This window comes from Bombyx mori, chromosome 22 (assembly GCF_030269925.1).
Source record: "Bombyx mori chromosome 22, ASM3026992v2".
Taxonomy (NCBI): Eukaryota; Metazoa; Arthropoda; class Insecta; order Lepidoptera; family Bombycidae; genus Bombyx; species Bombyx mori.
The window spans coordinates 2,125,507-2,151,066 of record NC_085128.1 but is presented as its reverse complement, the minus strand read 5'-3'; the positions used below and the strand labels follow the sequence as shown (position 1 = coordinate 2,151,066).

At 44.3% G+C, this 25,560-nt stretch overlaps 1 protein-coding gene across 1 annotated transcript in view; it reads right to left on the bottom strand.

The window, feature by feature from the left end:
• Positions 1-20,880, bottom strand: part of LOC119630228 (nascent polypeptide-associated complex subunit alpha, muscle-specific form-like) — a 41,597-nt gene extending 20,717 nt beyond the window's left edge. The window contains exons 1-2 of the mRNA XM_062675088.1: positions 20,662-20,880; positions 19,765-20,478 (exon numbers count right to left, since the gene is read on the bottom strand). Coding sequence (XP_062531072.1) covers positions 19,765-20,478; positions 20,662-20,880 — 933 coding nt within the window. The remainder of the gene's footprint in view (positions 1-19,764; positions 20,479-20,661) is intronic.
• Positions 20,881-25,560: the final 4,680 nt, after the last annotated feature.

Below are 25,560 nucleotides of genomic sequence, written 5' to 3'. Positions count from 1 at the left end.
CAGCTCAAGAAACTAGGGTTGAATAAGGAATCGACTGCGTACCGATCTGATGCACATACTGTCGACACGCAGCACAAGCGCAGTTCTATAGTCCAATGTCGAGTGTCGTTAACGGTGTCGCAGTGTCGTCAAGAGTGTCAGACAGTTGAGAGATGAAAGTTTATGGCACTATTATTTGTGCCTTTAATTACGCATACAGCGATTGTTAAATAAATTATATTAATGTATTTGTAATCATAAAAGTATGGAGCGTTTCTGGAACGGAATTGAATTTTAAGGAGGTTGAATATTAATTATGATCTACCAGTCCAATGAAAAAATTTTAACTGGTGGTAGGACCTCTTCTGAGTCTGCGCGGGTAGGTACCACCACCCTCCCTATTTCTGCCGTGAAGCAGTAATGCGTTTCGGTTTGAAGGGTGGGGCAGCCGTTGTAACTATGTATACTGAGACCTTAGAACTTATATCTCAAGGTGGGTAGCGCATTAATGTTGTAGATGTCTATGGACTCCAGTAACCACTTAACACCAGGTGGGCTGTGAGCTCGTCCAACCATCTAAGCAATAAAAAAAATTCAGTGTTGTAAGTTTTTGCCCTTGTAGGCAGACGAGCATACGGCCTATCTGATGGTAAGTGGTTACCGTTGCATATGGAAATTAGCAATGCCAGAGGTAGAGCTAACCTGCTGCTTAACTTTAAGTGTTCAAGATGGGCGATCATACTTCGTATAAGAAAATTTAAATCGGACTATGTGTGCTGCAGATCAGGAGCTCCCAAACTCATTTTGTCTACTGCCCACTTTGAGAATAAATTATTTTTTAACGCCCCCATTTTTTCACTTACTTAAAAACCACTACAGCGAATATTGGCATCTAAGAGTCCTCCTAGATGAAATTACAAATCGCCTCCCAAGCCTCTACACAACGCCCCTATTTTTTTTCTGGGTCTGTTATCGCCCCCTTTAGTCCTGCGCCCCACAAGGGGGCATTATCACCCACTTTGGGAAAGGTTGCTGTAGATGAAGTCGCAATTAACCAGGTATCGTCAAAACAACCCGATTACTTTTGTCAAACTGAAGCTGATGTTGAAAAAATTTAGTTTAAATAGCAGACCGAACCAATAATTCATAGTTTTTTACCATCCTGCTGCTCTTGGTAAGGATATTAATATTAAAGCGAAGTTATAAAATTATTGTATTGTCAACGGTCCTTAATGCGTATGCAAATTTTTAAGTCAATCAGACGTCGTGATGTCGGCGAATATAAATCTCAAAGATCCCATTACATCCATACAAACAAATACGCGAAGTTAATAAAAGCGTACTAAATAAGACATCCTCATCTTCGGCTGGTTGACAGAATTTTCAGGGTGAATTAAAAGGCAGGTTTGTATGGAGCAACTTAAATTAATATAAAAATGTGTTAGTATTGTATGGAGCGTGAAGATCAGGAGAAATCGATTTCGCGAGCCAGCGAATTGGTCTTGCTGACGGACATGAGCGACGGTAACCACTCACCATCAAGTGGGCCGTGTGCTCATTTATAAATAATTATATTCGTTTATAATAAAAAAGGAAGGAAGGAAGGCATTGGGGAAGACCTATGTCCAGTAGTGGGCAGATAAAGACTGATTATGATGATGAAGATGATAATAAAAAAAAGTTAAGATCTTCCACCTAGCTGGTGAAATTGCTCGGAAGAATGTTTGTTTTTTGAAGCTTATAAGTAATCTTGAAATTGTCATTTAGCGCGATTCATCCATCTCTGAAATATTGTTTATAATTTTAGGAGTTCTTTTGGTAGTGGTCAATAATGGTTCAGGGGGTTATCGGAAGCGAGATAATTAAATAACACAACTGGTTAATCGGAGCGTTTATTCACGACTGAACTTAAAAAGTAAAAAGCACGGAGCTTGCGGGCGCAGCCGTTATGCCTACGAACAATTTTGTTTACATAACAAACTGTGTCCCTACGTAATGATGGCTATCGCTAAAAAAATATTTGTTAGCAAAATTTATGGATCTGATCTTTTAAATCTGTAAAAAAATTGTTGCTGCTATGTTATGGCATTGAATAACTGAACAGGAATTCTGCATTCAAAGCAAATTGAAAAAGTTGAGTTCACAGTAAAAAAAAACCTTGTTCAAAATTTACCCACAACGATTAATTTCCTCGAACAATAAAACGCGTTGTTTTCATTAGAACACCGGTAATGACTCAAACAAAGCCCTCCGAATGCTTTAGGCGTAATTAACATGAGGTTTGCGCGAAGTATGATTCACCACTGTTTCTGAGTTAACAGGGGGGACGATAATTGTACAACATAAAAATTAAAATTAACGGGCTTTTAACTTTTAAATACTACGTTTCGGCCAGCTTTCTTAGACCTTGACTGGAACAAAGTTTGTAACAGTGTAAGCTAAAACCGGAGCTCAGTTTCTGATGGGTCTCAATTTGTTTCTTTTTTCTTTTTCATTGCCTCAATAACAGACAGTCAGAGAGATAACAGACAGACAGACAGAGAGATAACAGAGTTATTTGAGCAGCAGAGAGGAGCAGAGTTCATCTTTACAACTACAACCACTGAGATCCTCTAGAGTGCGTTTCCACCGATCTTTTCTATCCGACTTTAGAATGAAAAATGAAAAGAGAGAAGAAACTTCAATGATCGGTTGTTGAGTTTGTTTTGAAAATTCTTTCATTACGCTTAGTCTTTCAGTCCAGCATTAAATACCTGAACAAATAAATTTATAAATGTTCACGATTTTAGATCTTATCATTCTAACCTAAATAAATTTCTAAATTTCATTTTAACTGAACTATACTATAGCGCATAAATGGGCCAAAACCGGCAAAAATGGAATTGAATAACATAGTCGTATAAAATTATTATCACTATTTAAAAAAATAATAATAATTAAGTACTTTTAAACGCGGTGCGCGAACGTATTTACACGCTATATTTGGCCCTCAACATGTCAAAGGTTGCCCGCCCATACCTGCTACAGCGGAACTATAAATATTTTGCTTTTATACTAAATCTTACGTAGTACAATCGATAATTTGCTTAATAAAACAATTTTAGGTCTGGAGTAAAAGGCAAGTTTATTAACGCAAACCCAAAAAAACATCTGATAAGCGTAATATATTATAATAGTGTCAAAAGAACAGTGCCAGTATGCCATTCTCGTCCAAAAGTTCCTTGAATATCTGAAGATCTTCTGTAGTGTCAAATATACGGGCAGTAAATGTGTTTCAGAACGCTATTAATTTTGGAAGGAATTTGTAGTTATTTATGTTTTCATTATTTCAATAAAATTCTTGATTACCCAAATTTCCTGATGTCATACAGGTTACTGTTGATTTCACTTGTCTACTGAGGCTTAGAGCTCTAGAGGCTTAGAACTAATCTCTCAAGGTATCTGGCGGCGCTTACATTATGGCGCGCTACTGTTACGCCGGTAAGAGTAACTTCATCTATCGTCGAATAGTCGAACGAATATCGAAGGATCTAGTGGCACCTAGAACGCTCGAAAAGTACAACGCCATCTATTGTCAGATAGCGGAAACAATACTAGAGATATGTGGAATATTCTCGATAGTTCTAGGGATGTGGTATCGATTATAAAAGCGTTGCAGGGATGGCACGCAGTCATTCAGTAATCGGAACTACTCGAAGCGAAACAGCGAACGGATCACCTGAAGCGAAGCGGAAGAAGCGAATTGAGAGTTTTAAAGTGTTTTTTGAATGTTTTAAGTGATCTAAGTGCAAATACAGTGTTAACTTGTAATTCGGTAGAATTTTTTATTTATCCCGAACCCCAGTGCGTAACACTACTTAACACCGGTGGGCCATAAGATCGTTCAGTCTTCTAAGCCATAAGAAAGTGCGCTTAATGCTGAAACAGCCGCTATATAGCATATCTGAGACTTCGACCATGTGCCTTAGAATCCCGAACTAGAGTAGACCGTTTAATTTCATTCTAGGATCAAGTGTGTTTTCATGTGTTCAGGCCCCGCCCGAGGCTGGAATCCGTTTGTCACCGGCCTTTGACGAAACGTATTTAGGACAGAACCCTTCCCGTGGAATGGAGGCCTATCTTCATCTTGTTTTGTGTTTACCCTTGCGGCCTTCGCAAATAGACCGAGCGAGTCTGTTCAGAGCGTTTTATTGTGAGGTTTTTTTTATCTTAATGTCCCTGGCTTAAGGAGGACCACGCGAGTCGATATTTAAAAACGTGTGATGTTTTCTTTTGGAGCGATTTGCTTTCATTCGTATTAAATTGGTGGTTTTGTGCGTAAAATTTTACTGTTTTTTACTGTGCTCGTTTTCGCTTAGAAAATCGGTCAAGAAAGAACTTTCTTATTTAAAAGGGTATCTTTAAAAAAAAAATTGCAAAGATAAATATCCGTTTATTCACGTTTATTCAGATGTAAAATTGTATTGTTTGAATTGTGTATTATAAAAATGTTCACTATCGAGGTTTCGAACACGAATAATGCTCGAATTTCAACATACGCACCAATCATCTGTTTCATATTATCATTATGTTGTATTTTTGTATAAAACATTACTTTACATAATTATGCGTCACCACCGAACTTCGAAGTTATCTAGTTATGACTTTCAGATAGCAATGTACATACGCCCGCACTGAATGGTTGCATCAGCATGCACGGTATATTACATCGATGGCGCGAGGAAGAGCGGGAACGGGGCTCGAGGCCGGTGCAGCGGTAGATCGCGTTGCGCCGACAGGAGCTCCATCAAGCCTTGGTGGTGGAATGGCGGCAAAGGCTTCTGCGCCCTACTGCCGGCCTCGCAACCGTCGAGGCGATCCGGCCAGTACTCGACGACTGGCTCGGGAGAAGGCACGGCTCCCTGTCGTTTAGGGTGACACAGGTGCTGTCGGGGCACGGTTGCTTCGGCAAGTACCTGTGCCGCATAGACAGGGAGCCGGACGCTCGGTGTCACCACTGCGGGGAGGACAGGTGCAACACACGCTCGCCGAGTGTGTAGCTTGGGAGGAGCAGCGCCGTGTCCTCACAAATGAAGTAGGAAGCGATCTGTCGCTGCCGGCCGTAGTGCGGAGGATGGTCGGCAGCGCAGAGTCGTGGGACGCGGTGGTGTCCTTCTGCGAGGACGTGATGTCGCAGAAGGAAACTACGCAACGGGAGAGGGAGATCTCGACTCCCTTCCCCGGCCGCAGAAGGCGCACCAGGTGCAGGAGAAGGGCGGACAACGCCCTTTTCCGCCCCCCATGAATGGGTCTCTGGGTCGATGGACCCGAGACGGAGGCGCGTACGGGTGTCGGCGCGTGCCTCTGAGGCGATGCACGGGGTAGCTGAACGCCTCACTACCCCGTGCAGGAGACGAGGCCTGGACAGACCGGGCCAGCATCGGTGTGGGGCTGCGGAAGAATTTCGATTCCCGCGGCCCCGCGCGCACTTGTGGGGAGACACCGGGGTGGTTTTAGCCGGTAGGAGTCCGGCACGCCCCTCCGCCTTTCCCCAGGTGGAGGTAGGCCATGAGGATTACCCCCGAAAAAAAAAAGCATGCACGGTATCAAGTCGCTTTAGGTTGGCCATGCTGGATCTGTCTCTAGTCGACACCTATACCTCACGTTGATTCAACGTCTCGTACACAGTTAGTAAATTATTCTGTCTCTTATCAAAAATCCAACTAAGTAACAAAGGAAAAAATACAGTAAATAGCATCAAAAAAGGAAAATTGTGCATCTAAGTTTTGTCATTACTTGTATGAGTTTAAAGACCACATTTGTTTACGTTTAAATTTAGAGCCACGGCTATTACGATTTTTCGTTACGTGACGATTTATATCCCCTTTTCTTTACTAACTATTGGCTGTTAACCTAACGGGCTATTCCAGCTACGGGCAGTCAGGTAGGTGAGCACACGGGATAGATCCAGATAGATTGCATCGCAGAATCTACCACCGGATCGGAATCGTGCCCCCTGAGAAGATTCAGTGAGAAACTCAGTGAGCCCGATTTCGATCAGTCAACCCCGGCCGCAAGTGGCGTTAAGGAGCTTTCTTATAAAAATTGGTAATTACGACGATTTCGTTTTATCGTGCATTGGCGTAGCAGTGATCATGAGAAATGCTCTCCAATATGAAGACAGTTATTTCGACGTTTGCATATCAACCGAAAATCGCGGAACACACTATATCTTGTTGTTGTTTTATGCACCAGTTTTTTTTTCTGGGCAGGGGGCCGAACCTTCTACTAGTTTTCCGTATCTAGAAAATATGGAATATGGAACTTGTCGGTCTTCTGATTCTGGCAGCAGACCGCGGGCCCAAGGATATTGCCCAAGAATATTGTTAGAGCTTTACCGCACTAAACGATACTCTCTCACCCGACGTCCTGTCTTCGGTCGGAGTCAGAACCCGGTCAGAGTAGGGGGCTTGCCGCGGTCAACACTACAACCAGATTCGCATCGACACCCCAATGACCCCAACGTCCCTACGGTACAGCGGCCCGTCAGGCTGCCTGAATGCACTGGATTCTTCGGTAACCCAGTTCAGTACAGTCGAGATGCAGTACTCAGAGTCTTATGCGTCACAGGCGGCTACCATAACTGCCTTCGTTTAAGATAGCTGGTTCGCGAATTATGAACTACAACGATGGTAATTATACAGCAGATTAATAATACTTTTCACTTACAAGGTGTATTTGTAAAATGTTCATAAAAATTTACCCGACACCGTATATTTTTGTAAAAACACTAGCCTTTTCATCATTTGTACAGTTATACAGACTTACGAAATTTCCGACTTCAACTTAAGAAACTTTATGTTCTTCGATAAGTTCTTGTACGCAATTAGTACAAGATGTTCGGTACAGTATACTGAACAAGTAACTAGTTGGGAGTTTCTGAAGTTTCTAACAGCAGGTGAGATGTATTGCTTAACTGTTGGAGGTTTAATGAAGACCTGAGTCTTTGCTTTGGAAAATTGGACTAGAATCTTGCAATAAAGTTCCTTAACGCTGGCTAACGCTTACAACGGTTGTGTACTGTAAAAATGAGACTTAGGACTCATGTCTCAATGTTGGTGGCGGCATTTATGTCGGTGTTTATGGTAACCAATTAACACCAGATGGCTCGTAAACTTGTATACCATCTAAATATGGGCATTAGGCAATAAATAATAAAAAGGTTGAAGGTCATTCCGTCAATGTATTTCATTCCATCCATCCAAACCCTAATTAAATGTAAATTCCTGTAAATTCTACTCTGGTATGTGTCTTGCGGTAAACTAATTTAACAAACAGGATGCAAATAGATTTAACAATTATTCCTTGTATCAGTTTTTGTTATTCATAAGGATGTTATGATCTAAGGACTGTTAAATTCTGGTCTCCAATGCCAAGAATCATTAACATAGATACTGAATACGCGACCTAGAATCGAAACAGAACTCTGTAATTGCGAGACCATTCGTTTATTCTTAAATGATAATCAGAGTACTGGACTCATTGTTAATATTTTGTAGTGATATCTTTATATAATTTACTTCTCCACTTATTTGTATATTCATACTTCTCAAACGCCATTGGTGGTAGCATATGTAACATTCACAGATATCACCATCTTTGTTTTCATAAGTTCACAAAGATAAAAAAACCGCTGTAGTAATGTCAATATGATTTTCATCTTCTAGCTTTTTTCCCTTATCTAAGCTGGTAACTTAGAGGGCTATACCAGCGTAACCGGACGACTTCTAGCTTAAGCATAAGTATATTCGCGTAGTCATGGTGATTAATCACACAGCAATCTGTTTATATCAGGGCTCCGATTGGGTAAGGTCTATTTATCCAATACAAAAATCTGTGGCAGAAGATATCGAACAATACCAAAATTATGTGGAATGTGTAATCGAACTCGTTGAGGCTTAATTTTCACGCATTGTTTGGTAAAGTATAAAATTTATTTTAATTTTTTGGCCGTAAAAAGTAGTTATTAGACCTCCTAATGATATTATTTAAAAATTTGAAATTACTTATTGGAATAGAATAGCAATAAATGCAATATTAGAAATAATTACGGCTTTTATACTCTCTACCTCTTCCCAGCTATTTATCCCACATTATAGTGGGGTCAGCTTTTCTTACCTTACTCCTCCACTTCGCTCTGTCTTCGATATCCTCGTCAGCAACATTGCATTCCCTTTTGCCCTTCAGCACTACATCCTTCCACTTTGTCTTGGGTCTATCTCTAGGTCTCGGACCAGGGAAGTCGAGCAGTAGTGCCGAATTTCCGACGTAGTCAGGTGGCTTTCTTTTTACGTGACCATATCATCTCAGCCTACTCTCCTGCATCTTGTCGGCGATTTCCGTACACCGAGGCTTCCACGCACATTCTCGTTGCGGATTTTATCAAGCCTGGTCTCGCCGCACATCCACCTCAGCATCTTCATTTCAGCCCTAAGCATCTTCATTTCAATTATGGCTTTTTATACTATGCGACCCAAATCCCAATTCAGACCGAAATAAAAAAAAATAGATTATCAATTCGAATCCAATACCGCAACTGTTTCGAACTAAAGCCAGCTAATAATAACAAATGGGAACGTTCGAGAAAGTTCCAAGTTACTTTACAGAATAAGTTCTTTATAGAACGCGATCCGATCTCGCAGGGAACAATTTAAAGTGTTGCATCTTGGCTCTTACTACGTGAATTTTATATGAACAGGGTCCGAGACCGAGGTAATCTTTTCGCAGCGGAATCTCGACTGTCAATTTGTTTATTACAGTATTTTTCATGGCCGTTGATTCTGTAACGCATATTGTAAAGGCTATAAAAATGTTTATCTGAATATTTTTTGTATTCTGGAAAGAATATCTTTCTTTAGGCAGAGTTAGAAAAGCAGTCCGAATAAACAATAAATGTGGTAAATTCTAAATACTTAATTGTGGGACAGTGACATTATCATGTATGTTTATTAGAAAAGTCTATATTAAATTCGAAGTGTGTTCACGGGTGCTCTCATGACTTGACAATGATCATAATTGGCTACCAAAGTTTTAAGCTGTATCCGCGGTATTAATGAGCATGTGTTTATATCTAGTCGTTGGCTTATTGGTGGTAAAACGAAATATGGTTTGTGGTCCTGCATAGGAATATAGGAATGGTGACGTCTGGTGAAGCGGACCACCACCCGAAATGATGACCACGACCAAGCGTGCAAACGACTGAGAAGAAGAATGTGTATTTATCACCATGCTGTATGTTTCTGTCGCGAAGCAGTAATGCGTTTCGGTTTGAAGGGTGGGGCAGCCGTTCTAACTATACTGAGACCTTAGAACTTATATCTCAAGGTGGGTGGCACATTTACGTCGTAGACGTGTATGGGCTCCAGTAACAACTGTAAACCAGGAAGGCTGTGAGCTCGTCCACCCATACAAGCAATACCGCGTGAACTCACAAGAGGTCCTACCATCAGTAATTACGCAAATTATAATTTTGCGGGTTTGATTTTTATTACACGATGTTATTCCTTCACTGTGGAAGTCAATCAATGTTGAGTACGTATTTCATTAGAAAAATTGGTACCCGTTTAGGATTCGAACACCGGTGCATCGCTCAACACGAACGCACCGGACGTCTTCTTCTTTAGGCCACGAAGACTTCAACGTCGGTTTTGTTATATTACTGTCGAAAAAAATTCGATTTTGTTTTCATGCGAGTATATATATTTCTTAATTGAAATAAAGAGTAAGGGTTTGATGTATCGATCTTTTAGAGCGTCTATACAACATCTTAACTCGTTTCGACTCGACGGAGCGGCGGTCTGGGAGTTGCTCCGGGAAAATGTTGGATTTTTAACGCGATTCCCTCGATATTTACGTGCGCTTTTAGATTCTTATGAAAAAAATATAAACAGCGATCCACTGAAACATTAAGCAGGCTGGATTGTAAATGGTTAATGTATTGCCTGTTATTTACTTATGTAGCTTTATTTGAGTCATTAAATCAGAAAAACGAATTATTGACTTTGTATTCTATTGGCAGACAAAACTCTTCTGAACGACATCTTAGATAAATAACAGGTTAAGTATTAACCTTTATTTAATGGAGGTTTTGAACCGTATTCTTTGAAGGAGACGATTATATTCAAATCAATCTGTATTGACATATCAATAACATTTTTTGTCCAAATGCACAGATTGCCACCTTTGATAACAGACGACTCATTTTGTGTTTTAAACAGAAATTAAAGATTTATTTGTATGTCTCTTTGGGAGAGAAAGAGTGAGATACTTTTGTAGTTCTGACTTGAATAACTGTAGATGTGTATTTTGAAATTGTCAAAATTAAGAATTTGAATATCATCTACTGGCGTTACCGCGATACCGTTGCGATACCGCACGGGTAGGTACTACCATCTTGCCTATTTCTGCCGCAGTAATGCGTTTCGGTTTGAAGAGCGGGGCAGCCGTTGTACTGAAAAATTGAGATATAGAACGCATGTTTCAAGGTTTTTTTTTTTTATTGCTTAGATGGGTGGACGAGCTCACAGCCCACCTGGTGTTAAGTGGTTACTGGAGCCCATAGACATCCACAACGTAAATGCGCCACCCACCTTGAGATATAAGTTCTAAGGTCTCAAGTATAGTTACAACGGCTGACCCATCCTTCAAACCGAAACGCATTACTGCTTCACGGCAGAAATAGGCAGGGTGGTGGTAAATACCCGCGCGAACTCACAAGAGGTCCTACCACCAGTAAAATATAATGTACTTAATGTCGCAGGAAACGTTCACATTCCATCAAGCCAAAGGTACACAGTTCAAAAATAAACAAAACAGGCGGCCTCACGAGTCGCGGTTGAAGAATCTGTGTGATCCAACAATACCCTAGTGTAAAGTTGACTCATTAAATTTTAATTTCTCTGTGGCGTAGGTGCGTCTTAATTAATGTTAACAAACTCATTAGTCGAGAGAAAGGCTCGAGTTGTTAATTTACGAGCGTATTGTGCGCGTGTATGCATTAGGTGTTTAATTGGCGAGCCAATAAATCGTCTGACGGCTCCCATTTGATGTACCGTGAACGCTGCTTTCCACTTGTTGTTGTTCGTGGAATTACAATTATCATCTATAAGGTAATTCATTTTCAATTTTGTCACAAAAAGTATTTTTTTTATGTACTAAGTTAAGTATTTTTATTTTATACGGTTCTTCTTTTATTCGAGAATGAGGGTAGTCGTTATTAAATTTAAATAATGTCTATTTTACTTTTCTTTGCTTCCGCGACTGAAATTATTAAGGCGATGTTTTTAGCAGAAATAGGCGGAGTGGTGGTACCTACCCGTGTGAATTCACAAGAGTTCCTACCACCAGTAATTACGCAAATTGTAATTTTGCGGGTTTGATTTTTATTACACGATGTTATTCCTGCACCGCGGAAGTCGATTGTGAACATTTGTTAAGTACGTATTTCATTAGAAAAATTGGTATCCGCCAGCGGGATTCGAACACTGTTGCATCGCTAGATACGAATGCACCGGACGTTTTATCCTTTAGGCCACGACGACTTTCTATTGTAGTTGTAGATATTTAATATTTGATGCGTCCAACAGATCCTTCTAGTCTGCTGAGTTTCTCGCCGGATCTTCTCAACGGGTCGCGATTCTGAACTGGCAGTAGAAGCATTCGCGAAGCCGCTACCTTCAAGCTATTAGGTTTCCTTCGACGGCGCTCGGATAGCTGTTAGCAAATCACACCCCTCCTGTCTGAGGCCGAGCTCAGGTGAAACTGGAAAGTGTCTGCGAGCCAACAGTAAAACTTCTTTTCTAAAAAAAAATAACTAAACTTAGTGTCTATTCCGCTGTGTGTTCTTGTTCGTTGTTTATTTGCTCTTGAAGAACTTTAGTGTTATTCAATCAAAAAAATAGTAGATACATACGGCTATAATGAAACAATAAACATTACAGCGTTACAAATCTTGAGGTGTTGAATGATCAAGTTGACAATCGATCGCTGAGCGAATACTAAGCTCTTAGGTATTATCCTCGTCTGAACAAAATTTTTGTATATTTCCCCAACACTGAATATTTGATTATACTTAAAAACATGATTAAATAAGATTTAATAATCTCCTCTTTAGAATAGAAGTGATTTTTCAAAATCTTGAATCGCGCTATCGACATTTTCACGGTAACTGCAAATGCATTTTTCAAACAACACTCAGTAACAACACAGCTAGGTGGAAGATTTTCCGACTGTAGCAAACCCTGTAGTATAAGGTCTAGAACGCATACCAATAAATACGCTTTAGAATATTGAGGCGAGCAATTAGTTGTTGAGACAAAAATCCGTTCGTCTTCCTTGGAGGAGTTACAAAGAATATTTCGAAGAACAAGGACTAAATCAGAAGCAGCATTTGTTTCCCCCCGTGCGCCGGATGACGTCACAAGCGCATCCTTACCCTGCAATTTATGACGACACGGGCTATTAGCGCGGAGCGAACATCCTGTGTAATGTTATGAGCAGAACTTTCGCTTCAGTCCCGTTCGGATAAGGAAATGGTAAGTTTTCGTCTTTCTGAATTACTTTTTGTGGAGCTACATCGGTGTGGTTTTCAGTGCGGTGGCAAGTTGTTCGGTTCTTTTGGGATCCAAATTATGCAGTCGTGTAATAAACTAACATAAAAGTTCTGAAATCATTTATCATGTAAGCATAGCAGGGGATTTTTTGTGACGTATTTTCGTTGGATGAACATCGGAAATTGTAAAATGTGAATAACAAATCCGATATTAAGCCGTAAAAGTTTTTAGTATCTGTTCATAAGATTTGTGTAGGTAATTACTGGTGAATTGTAAGTCCGGCACGGATAAGTACCGTTATTCTGTTTATTTCTGCCTCTAAGCAAATATGCGTAGTCATACGTAGTCAAAGACAGTAGTTATACAATCCAAATAATATTTCGATCTGATATCTCAAGGGGGGTTCTGGAAATTACGTTATGAAGACTTATAGGTGTTGTGATGACTAGCCGCGGGTAGGCCATAAGTTGACCCACCCTTCTAGTTCGAAAAAATATTTCGTATAATACATTCTTTACATTAGCTGTGTACTTAAAAAAAAAAAAACATTTGGTATAATTTGACGGATACTACTCCAAAAATCTGATGCATCTATCTCGCAATGGACCTGCCTCGTAAGTATGACAAAATATCTGACATTTCGCAAACTTTTGACAGTCCCCAGTCATTCGAAGGCAGCTAAACAGTCCCGACGCTAAAAGCAGCATCAATATCAGTCCCTTTTATTTTACAAAACACAAACAGACTGACAGACCCTCGCGTCAAAGATTCCCACTCTGTCATTGTCGGATATCACTCACACTACTTTCCATTCGTGGCAACCCTGGTGCTGCGTTCACATCGGCAATTCTACTTGCTTGCAGGCGAGAAAGCGACTTGTGACTCAGTAAGTTTGACTACATTTCAACAAACTTTATTTATTTATACTCTTTTATGTTCACGGCTCGATGTTTTTATGGCTAGTGACTATGAGTAGGCTAAGGCTTCAGCGGCCTCGAAGAACTAAATCTCTTCCAAAAGCACTGCCGTGGAAGGACGCAGAATCCCACCGTGTATATTTTACCAAGAAAGCCTCATGAGGCCACGACCCTCAGCATGAGAATTATCGGCGCAAGGGAGAGGACTACGACTAGTACTCCGGAGGGCCCGTTTGATTCCTGGTTGTTTTTTTACGATTCCTGTCTCACTGTTGTTTTCGGCACCCGTAACAATCTTTCTCTTGGCCATCGACGGTAACACTAATGATTTAAAAAAAACTTAATCATCTCGGAGTTTGATTTAGATTATTACCACTCAAAATGGGTGCATGGTAAGGTTCGATAAAATATTGTAATTTTTTGAGTATTTGTAAACGTAGCACGGTGGAACCCCACGGATTTCCCGCTTGCCATATCCCTTGAAAGAATGCAGCGCACTCAGGGTGGATATTAAACTCAAATCATTTTCTGAAGGGCGGCTGGTACTTAGCTCAGTCGGGGATGTAACTATAGCCTTCGATATAAATAAGGTCTTAGATAGTTTCACTATAATCTGCATTATGAATATTTCCATACATTTTTTTCTTAAAAGAGATTGTCAAGTGTCCTCATTAAATTTTATTACTTTATTACTTACATTTATTATTTAAATACTTTTTAAACGAGAAGCTATTAGTAAAACAAATATCTCATAAGTCAAAATATAGAAAGGAGTATGGAAATTAGAATGACCAGATAAACAGAGACAATAGAGTTTAACACACACTTAGACCTCGCTTAAATAGTAAATTGGACAAAAACTTGAATATTTTTTTCCTGGTAGCCCTGGTTAGGGTTATAATAATAATTATTATAAATAAATAATAAAAAGCCTTTTATTTCATACAAGTGACATAAAAACAAAAATTAACGCAATGTGATCTATGCTATTGATTAATTAACTAATAAATAAGTTTGTTGTCTGTTTGTTGAATAACATTAGGTATTATTTCTCACTTGCAAGAAACCCTCTTCGGGTAAAAGCCTCCTCCAAGGATAGCCAATCTTCTCTATTATAGATTGGCCGATTTTAACCCAGTTTGTAGTAACTACTTTGTGTTTGTAGTTGCTACTTTCTTTATATCGTCTTCCCATCTAGTAAATTATCTTCCTCTCTTTCTTTTTCCTAGTGGGGACATAAGGTGGAAGTAATGAAATAATTATATTTCCATCTCTCCTTCAAGTTTTTAAGTTAGTCGTTCCTCATGTGGTTAGTGAAAAGAATCTTGAAAGATTTCATTACGTTATTTAACGTTATATTATTTAATTCCCTTTATTGACAGGTCAAGTTATTAAGAGCGTGTTAAAAAGCAATGCGTTTTAATTTTCATCGGACTTGAAACAGGGGAAAGCACGAATGACTATCGGAAAAGGATTCGTATCGTTATCGAGAAAAAGTGTATAAAATTTAAACTTTAAACAGCGCCCCTACCGTCGGTAAACAGAATTAATTTCAGCGGTACGAATCAATTAACTTATTTTCGTTTCGCAATCGAATCGTCAAGTTCTGGAAACTTAGACTCATAATAGAGAGCACGAGAATTGTTTTGACATACGGTAACGTAAAAAGATCGAAGGCTGGCTATCGACTACTTTACTTTACTTTACTGGTGGTAGGAGCTCTTGTGAGTCCGCGCGAGTAGGAACCACCGCCCTGCCTATTTCTGCCGTGAAGCAGTAATGCGTTTCGGTTTGAAGGGCGGGGCAGCCGTTGTAACAATACTTGAGACCTTAGAACTTATACCTCAGGGTGGGTGGCGCATTCACGTTGTGGATGTCTATGGGCTCCAGTGACCACTTAATACCAGGTAGGCCGTGAGCTCGTTCACCAATCTAAGCAATAAAAAAAAAAGATTACTACTTACCATCTAACAGTATCCGTTTTCGTATCGAGGACTCGATACATTTACATTACGAATTCGATAGGTTTTTGTGCTTGACGTACTGTTTATCGCGATAAACAAGAAATTTTTAACATATTCAAAACTGTACACAAGATACATCCCCCGAGTCCACTGCAGTGTGCAACTAATGGCATGGGGGCGTCACAGAGGGACATCGGAATGCGCCCGAATGGCTTCATGTTGTCTAATGATGCGGAACGATGACAGGAATACGCTTTTTGACAGTTTTCCGTATCGATTGTCATTTAATTGAACTGTTTTTATTTACCAGCTTTAGGTTTTTATTGACATACATATATGTTTTTTACTGGTGGTAGGACCTCTTATGAGTCCGTGCGGGTGGGTACCACCGCCCTGCCTGTTTCTGCCGTGAAGCAGTAATGCGTTTTGGTTTGAAGGGTGGGGCAGCCGTTGTAACTATACTGAGATCTTAGAACTTATATCTCAAGATGGGTGGCGCATTTAGGTTGTAGATGTCTATGGGCTCCAGTAACCACTTAACACCAGGTGGGCTGTGAGCTCGTCCACCCATCTAAACAATAACAAAAAAATGTAAAATTTGTCTAGGATATATACATAGCAATTTTGAAATTAAGTGGTTATCTATCTACCTATAGACGATGTCACAGTAGGATCGTATAGTCGTGGGGTCGTCGCGTCCCCTTGCGGGGGCGCGGAGCGGGCCTCGGGGAAACCCCTCTGCCCGGACATGTAGCTCCCTGCCTAATAAGGCAGGGGTGATGCGCTGCTGGATGGAGTATCAGGCAGGCTTGAAGATGTGTGTGGGGTCGACTTCTTTCTTCGTCTCCTTCTTCACTCTTCTCTTCTCTTCTTTCTTCCTCTTCATTCTTCCCTTCTTCCGGGGGCGGCTGCTGCTCTCCTCCATATAATTTTTTTTTTTTTTTGTTTTTTTTTTTTTTTTTTTTTTTTTATTGTTTTTTTTTTTTTTTTACTTTTGTTTTTTTTTTTTTTTTTGGTTTTACAATTTCATCTTAACCTAACTTAACCGAGAGTAAACCTAACTTAATCTAACTTACATCTAAGTGACGGCAGCGCGCCGTTCCTGCACTCCGTGGAGTGCCGGGACAGCGCGCGCCGTCACACCTAAACTAATCCTAATCTAACTTAACCTAACATAACCTAGCTAACCTAATATGGGGGAGAGAGCGAATCCGCACTCCACGCTACAGTCCTCTCCCCCTCTCCCCATCGTTATACAATATTGATGGGGGGGAGGATTGTAGCGGGTAAGAACACCCCATCCCAAAAGGGGGTGGGGGGTGGGGTCAAAGCCCCTCATGGAAATGAGGCTGCACCTACGGGGTGCAGCCGCGGTCCCCATACGGGGGACCCGCCAAACGGGCAAGAGGCGTGGGGCTAGAGGCTGATGAAACTCAGCTCCGAGAGGGGCGCTCATAGGTCCTCCCCGGCCTCACAGCCGGCGAGGAGCTTTATCTCCGAACGATCGTCGGGGGTACCAATAGCTCCCGCGGCAACGCCGTACCATCCGGTGGTCTGGCGTGCAGCGGGGCTATGTTGTGGAGATGCTCATGGGGCCCGTTTTCGGCTCGCTCGTACATATTACGGGCGAGCCTAGTCACAAACTCCACGAGCGACTCCACACCTAGGTCCCGGGCAATAACGTCATTTCTGACGTACTGCCCGGCCCCGACGATAATGCGGAGGGAAAGACTCTGCTGGGCCTGCAACCTAGATCGCTGGGACGGCGACAACAGGTGATACCAGGCCGCAGCAGCGTATGTGAGGCGGGAACGGACGTATGTCTTGTAAATGGCGAGTTTGGTCCTGGTCGGAAGCCCGGACGCAAACACCGGCCGCAACAAGAACCTGGCCGCGCGAGTCTGACCGATGACTCGGTTGACGTGCGCGACCATGCTCAAGGAGCGGTCGATGTCGCATCCGAGATACCGGACCGTGGTCCTGAACTCGACATTCACACCTCGGAGGCTGAATTTCTTTGGGACGACTCTGATACGGACCGGACCGTAGAGTAAGGCCGCGGTCTTTCCCACATTGACCGCGACTCTCCAACGGTCCAGCCACTGGGGCAGTAAATCCAAAAGCCTCTGCATCCTCATAATGGCTGCAGAGGGGAACGGAGAGGACGAGAAGTAGGCCGAGTCGTCAGCGAACAAGGCCAACTTCACGTCCTCCTCCCACGCCCGAAGGTGACCCTCCAGGGTGGGGATGTCATTGGTGTAGAGGGCGTATAGGATAGGTGATAGGACACTACCCTGGGGAACCCCGGCCGTAATGGGACGCACGGAAGACCGTGCGCCCTCGACCGCGACAAAGAAGGTTCTGCCCTCCAGATACGACCCGAGCAGTCGCACGTGAGCGTGCGGTAGGCCCGCGTCCCGCAGCTTGTGGACCAGCCCCTCGTGCCACACACGGTCGAAGGCCTTCTCGATATCGAGGAGGACCGCGACCGTGTATTGGCCCGAGTTTCGCCGGTCCGCCAAGTGATGCAGGACACGGGTCAGTTGCAGAGTCGTCGAGTGGCCGCTTCTAAAGCCGAATTGCTCCGGCCTGAGGAGAATATACGGCGATATTCTCCTCAGGAGCAGCCGCTCGAACAACTTGCCCACGTGCGAGAGCAAGGTAATCGGTCGGTAACTGGAGGGCTTTCTCCTGTCCTTGCCGGGTTTGGGCAAGACGATGATCTTGCCCAGTTTCCAAGTTCCAGGGAAGTGTCCTACCCGGAGAATGGAATTAAACAATCGTGTCATTGCTGACACGATTGAGGGAGGGAGGTTTTGCAGGGCGAGGGGAGGAATACCGTCCTCGCCGGGGGCTTTTCGCCTCTTCATCAACTTGATGAGGAGGCGCACCTCGCCGGGAGTGACTAAGTCGTCATCTCCCAGCTCGACTCCCGGCGATTCCGGTTTGAGGAAGTGGATTACACCCTCTGACACCTCGCGATGGAATGCAGCCATCGAGGGTGCAGAGACATTCGGAGTGAACTGCCGCTCCAGCGAGTTGGCCAGAACTTCGGCACGAGCCAACGGTGTAAAACACCGTCTTCCCCCCTCGTCCTCCAAGGGGCAAGTGGGGGAAGGCTTGTTGGTGAGCCGGCGACAGATGCGGTGAAGGGGGGCCATCGTACGGTCGTCGGACGCGTCCAACAGTCCCCCCTCCCAGGAATCACCCCGGTAAGTCCGCATCTTAGTCGCCAGCTCCCCCTCAAGTCGGTTGAGCTCGCGCTTAATCCTGGGACACCTAGATGTCGCCCAGAGCCTCCTCAGTGCCCTCTTCCGACGAATTAACGTCTTGAGGTGCACCGGGAGTTCCGCTCTGGGCCCCCCGCTGGGTACCAGAGTCGTCACTTGGTCCAGGGCTCCCCTGATGGTGTCGACGAGACGGGAAGCCGCCGTGTCGACCTCATCAGGGGTAGACGGGTCTTGAAACAAGGATTGGTCGGCCAGCAGTCCCGTAAAGGACTGCCAGTCGACCCTAGGCCTGAGAGGGGATGTCGCGACCCGAGTGAGCCCCAAACCCACCGTGACCAAGATCGGTAGGTGAGGGGTACTCAGGTCGTACAGTGCCTCTATCGCTAGAGGGCACTGTAGCCCCTTGTGAACACACACGTCCAATACGTCCGGTTGGTACCGGGCCAACGTTGGAACGTGTGTGGGTTCGTTGGGGCCGACCACGCAGTAGTCCCCCCTTTCGGCATCCTCGTACAATCGCCTTCCGGGCGGCGTGATGATTCGGGAGCCCCAAGCGACATGTTTCGCATTGAGGTCCCCGACCACCAAGGCCGGATGGCGATCATGGTTCAAGGCCCGTCTAATATCGTCCTCGACAAAATCAGGACCCGGGGGTCGATACGCGGCATAAATCCGCAATTCGGCCCCCGGTACGTGGACCCTCACCCCGACCGTTCTGGTAGAGGCGAAGGTCAGTAGCTCAAGCTCCTCGTGCACCACGTCCCTCCTGACGAGCGCCGCAGTGCCCCTGAACGGGCGCCCGTTGGAGGTCAGTTCGTCCCGTCGGTACACGAAGTAGTTGGGCATCCTAAAATCTTGTCGAGGTTTGAGCTTGGTCTCGCCCAGGAGGATAACCTGCGGGTCATACTCCTGGGCGAGTCGGATGAGCTCCGACCTCCGGGACCCTATCCCGTCGGGGTTCCAGTAGATGATGCGCAGCTCCTGGCTAGCCATTGAGCTGCGCAATCATCCGGTAGAACCCCGCGAGCAAGGCCCCGAAGGGACTGGCTCCCGAGGCGATCTCGCGGATCACTCCGGAGATCACCTCGGACAGTTTCTCCCACAGGGAGAGGAGCCAGGCAGCGAAGCCGGCAGGCTGCGTGTCCTGTCGGCCGCTGCGCCGCTCCCTCTGCGGGCGGGGTGGTAATGGGGGCTGTATGCCTGAAGTGGCCGGTTGGGCCTGGGGCAATGAAGATGGTCCAGGTTGTTGATCATCGATTATGTGGTCGGTAGTGGGGTTGATGTCAACCTCCATGTCTATGGCAGGTATTGCGGGAACCGATGAGGGAGCAGCGTTCTCTAAGGCCTCCCTTCGCGCTTTCTTCATCAATTTCCTTTTGCTCTTTTTTTTCCTGTTTTTAAGGGTTTTTTTATTTGGAGCTTGTGGGGTTGGGGCACCGGCACGGGCCGGAGCGCGGTCTTGTTTTGGGGTCGGTCTTGTTATAGCGAAGCTACGTGGGGTCGGAGTAGGTTTACCCCGCCGCGGAGTGTTGGCTTCAGCCATCAGCGTTGCCGCCGATGGTTCGGCCTCCACTGTGACGGCAGGGGGGATGAATGAGGACGTGGGAGGAGGTTGGGGCTGGGAAGATTTCCCTTTCCCCTTCCCCTTCCCCTTCGAGGTGGGTGCTACAGCGGAAGGAGCTGCATTCCCGGATCGACGCACCGGTGGCACCGGTGGCACCGGAGGAGGGACGGTTACTCCCATCATCCTGGCCTTCTTGCGGTAGACCGGGCACCGCCTATCAACGGCGGCGTGGTCCTTCCCGCAATTGGCGCAGGAGAATGGGCCGTCCCTCGGCCTCGGGCAGTCCGCTACAGTGTGCTCCGCAGCACATCTCACGCAGCGGACCGCACGGTGACAATTGTGGGAGGCGTGCCCGTAGGCCTGGCAGCGGTGACACTGCGCAGGCCCTCGGGTTGGTCGCCATCCCTCAACCGTCACCCCCGGCAAGTACATCAGTTCGTTGACTGAGTACAAGCGGGCGAGTTCATCCTTTGAGAGGTGATCCAGGGCAACGTGGAACACGCTGCCCGGTCGCCCTCTCTTGGACCGAATGCACCTAGCGTATCGAGCCGGGAACCCCAGCTCCTTCAACGCGTTGGTAACGTCTGCCGTGTCGGTGTCGGCAGGGAGGCCCCGGACAGCTACCTTGGAGGGCATCTCCTCCGCCAGGGCATAGCAGTACCATTTAATGGTACTATCCCTGGCAGAGGCCTCCGACAGGTAGGCCTGGACCGCCCTGTATTCCTCAGCCGACGACGGCAGGAACCTAAAACCAGTGCCGAAGGGTCGCGCCGAGGGGGCGCGGCCTAGGCGCTCCCTAATGGCAGCCATGTGGCGGGGCCAATTAGAAAGGGCCTCCACCATTATTGGCGGGTGTCGGCGCAGTTCCTCCTGGGCGCGACCCTTCGGTCTCGGGGGAGGAACATTTCGATGGACCTGAGTTGGGGGCTTGGGAGTAATTGGCTTGGAGGCGGCTATAGCCGCATAAGATGTGGACGGAATTGGGTCAGGAAGTTTTCGGACTGAGGGAGGGGGGGGTCGGGTAGCCTCGAGGTCCACATACCTAGTTGAATCTAGGTTGCCCGCCGTGCAACTTGAGGCGGGGGCACCTCGAGTACTATCCGCCATGATAGGAGAGAGTGCTGGAGAGGGAGAACGCGGAGGGGTTCTCAACCTAGGAGCATCTACCGTCCTAGGGAGTGCCCTAGGTTTGGGGATGGGTTTCTTGGGTGAGGGAAGGGATTCCTTTGAGGGGGACGTTGAGCGAGAGGAGGAGGGGGAGGACGAAGCAGATGTGGATGCAGAAGAGGAAGGAGTGACGGAGGTAGCTTCGCTATCGTCACCCTCGGATCTGGAAGAGGGACCTATCCTCGGTCTCTTGTCTTTCTCCTCAGAAGAGCCCCGGTCGGACTCGGACCTGGCCTTCTTTCGCGGCCGAGGGGTCCCCGAGTTATCGGTCGGTAAGGGAAAGCAACTTTCCCCCGAACCGATTCCCGGCGGTCCCTGGGCCGCTCCAGAAGGCCCGGGCTTATTGTCCGGGCCTGGGCGAGTTTGGGTTTGGGCAAATAGGCTAGTTCCTATTGTGCGTCCCTTATGGGAGGGGCCTGGGGTGCTGATTATGGGGGGGCTCCCCCCTGACATGATTTAGACGACAGTCTACTGAAGCAGGTGACAGGCACCAGCGAACGCTGCTGGTAGTGGGGGTCGATGAACCCTATTAACCGGAGAGAGCAAGGACAATCCCGCTCACCATACCGATAAACTAACTTGTAATTAAAATAAAAGTGAAATTGAAATAATAATTAAGTGAATGTAATTAATGCAAATTGACTATTATTAAATGTGGTTATTAAATTATGACCAATAGTCACAATTTAACACCTCCATAAGCCTAAATATATAGTTTACGTTATAAGGATGAAATAATAGAGAAAATAAGGAACCAAATAAAATTACTATAATAGAAAAAGTTAAAAATTAAAAATAAGAGTTAAAAAGTTAGTACTAAGTGCCCACTTATGATGGACCGAGCGTCCACCTGAGTCCGCCGCCAGATGGTCGCAGTTCAAAACTGGCGACTTGATAGCAATACAATATTGCTAAGTTCTGGTGCGGTCGTAGGCACGTAATGAAAATTAAAAATATTATAGAAATTAATTTTAGAAAAATAAATATTAGAGTAATACCTGGAACTATAATTTATTCTATTGCAATTGGTATAAGGTTTAGAAAAATTTTGGAGGATGGTAGTTATAACTAAATGTGTATTCTATTTGGTTTGTAAAGTTTTAAACGAAGACGTGAAAATAAAAAATAAAATATAAATCGAATACAGTAAACTTAATTCAACCAACTAGATCATTAGTCAGAGTGATAGAAAAACAAATTATTTCTATGGTAAGCGGAACGACACCCCTCGGGATCTATGGGTCGATCTAATTTATTCGGAATTAATATACAATAAATTTAGGAATGATTCAGAAAAGGAATTGAAAAGATTTGATATGCTATAATTGAGGGTAGTTGGAAAAATAATAAATGTAAAATTAAAATTAAATTGTTAATATAATTAATGAACTAGGCTACTGGACTACAATATCTACAAGACTACACTAACTGTAATGACTAATTAATCTAATATATAAATAAGGAAATAATAAAATAAGCAAAAACTAATAAGGAAATACACCGCGACTCGCTAGCGAGCCTGTCGCTCTGACGACTCAGTTAACTAATTCGTCAACTCGGGTTTGGTTTGCAACCCCTCCTAACCCCAAAGGGTAGGGGAGGACTGGGAACAGACACAGATGGCCAGTCTCGATGGCGCTAACGTAACTCTGTTTTATTCTTAGAATAAATTGAGTACGCAGCTATCCAGGCTGATCAACATCTACCCGCAATTAACAAATGTTAAAGAATGAAAGTGTCAATCAACTTACCTGTTCCCGGGTCCCGAATTTCGTTTGTTCGGGGCGTCACCACACCGACACAACACCTCTGGATAAAACACACTCGCGAAAGGATTCGACAAGACCGCACAGCACAAGCAGTTTTGGTATCCTGGCGCACTGGTGTCCCGGGCATCGGATCGTATAGGGGCAGTCTCACTCTTTAAATAGGCAAGATGGTGTTACTTACTTGTTTGAGTTACGCCGTCCAAAAATAAGAAGCTTTTCTTCTTATGTAAGCTCTTTTTGTTACTTTTCTCTTAATTCCAATAGAATGAAAAAAGATGCGTTAAAAATGAAATAAATTAATGTCGTAGCAGAATGGTGGGAGTTTATTTAGATTTCAATGGATCTTTTATTAATCCATTAAATTACTATCATAAAACAATTCACATGCGCATTTTTCACATTCAACGAAAAACCTTACACTATATCTATTCGAAATCTGTTTGTTTGTTCGTGGATATTTTTTTCCTTCAGGAAATAAGCAAGGGTTTTGGATAGGAATACTTTAATAGGTACCTAAATAATTGACGGACATGTCACTTGTTGTAATAATACATTTTTTGAAACAAGCACCTTGATCACGTAATCCGGGAATCGAAAATAACATAATTGATTCAGTTATACTAAATTAAGAGTCCTCCGAATTGGACTTAAAATGCTGTCGCAAAGAAAATTCAAGTTATATAAGTTCCCTAAAGCCAGTTTTCAGGCTCCCGTGCGGCGAGCTCTTGAAACCACAGGGAGTTTTTAACTTGGAAGTAAGGATTCAGGATTTATGGAGAACCCTCACCCCTTATATTAAATTCCGATAAGATTTACGGTCGATTGTACACGTGGAGATGTCTGTACCTCTCCGCGGGTTCTTTTATGAAAGCTGAGAGTGTTGAGGTCCCGCACACGAGGCGACGAATAAAAGTAACCTTGTTGAAATAAAAATATTAAGTGGACCTTATGTTAGTTAGTGCTTGTTTTTAAATATTTATTTATTAGGAAAACGAACCGTACAAAAAACAAACATATAATATACTGGCCCTTACTCGCCCGCTACGCTGGGCATTTAAAATTAGCATTATTATTTATGATCATTATTATTAGGGAGTTCAGCATTCATAAAAATAATTGCCTATCCATTAAGTACATGTATTTTCTACATGGCTACCAAGTTTCAAGTCAATCGGATGCATGGTTCAGTAGTTATAACGGAACATTCGTAAAAACCACTATAGATTTATACATTAGTATTCTCCACACGGATTTCCTCCCGGATTAGGAGGAGGAATCTCACACCCCCGATTACTCTCTTTAGACAATCCATACCCTGGGTCAGGAAGGTCAAGTACCTGGGCGTTACCCTGGATGCCTCGATGACATTCCGCCCGCATATAAAATCAGTCCGTGACCGTGCCGCGTTTATTCTCGGTAGACTCTACCCCATGATCTGTAAGCGGAGTAAAATGTCCCTTCGGAACAAGGTGACACTTTACAAAACTTGCATAAGGCCCGTCATGACTTACGCGAGTGTGGTGTTCGCTCACGCGGCCCGCACACACATAGACACCCTCCAATCCCTACAATCCCGCTTTTGCAGGTTAGCTGTCGGGGCTCCGTGGTTCGTGAGGAACGTTGACCTACACGACGACCTGGGCCTCGAATCAATTCGGAAATACATGAAGTCAGCGTCGGAACGATACTTCGATAAGGCTATGCGTCATGATAATCGCCTTATCGTTGCCGCCGCTGACTACTCCCCGAATCCTGATCATGCAGGAGCCAGTCACCGTCGACGCCCTAGACACGTCCTTACGGATCCATCAGATCCAATAACCTTTGCATTAGATGCCTTCAGCTCTAATACTAGGGGCAGGCTTAGGGACCCCGGTAACCGTACTCGTCGAACTCGACAAAGAGGTCGACGTGCAACCTAACCCATGCATCAGCCCGCTGAGTTTCTCGCCGGATCTTCTCAGCGGGTCGCGATTCCGATCCGGTAGTAGATTCATTCGCGAAACAATTGCTCTTGAGTTGTTAGGTCTCCTGCGGAGGCGCTCGGGCAGTTGTTAGCAAATCCCACCCCTCTTGGCTGAGCCTTTGCTCGCCCACCTGTCCTGGTGAAACTGGAAAGGCCTTCGGGCCACCAGTAAACTTTCAATCATAAAAAAAAAAAAAAAAAAAAACATTAGTATTAATTAAGAGTTTTGGTACCCTAGAGACAGAAAAAGGAAACGAGGCAGACAGATTCGGAGGTGGGAAGACGAGATAAAGACGATAGCAGGAAAACTATGGACAAGGAAAGCTCTAAGCCGAGTAGAGTGGAAAGAAATAGAGGATGCCTTTGCCAAAGTTGGGCAAACAGACGCAATTGTCGATGTCATCGACTCGGCAG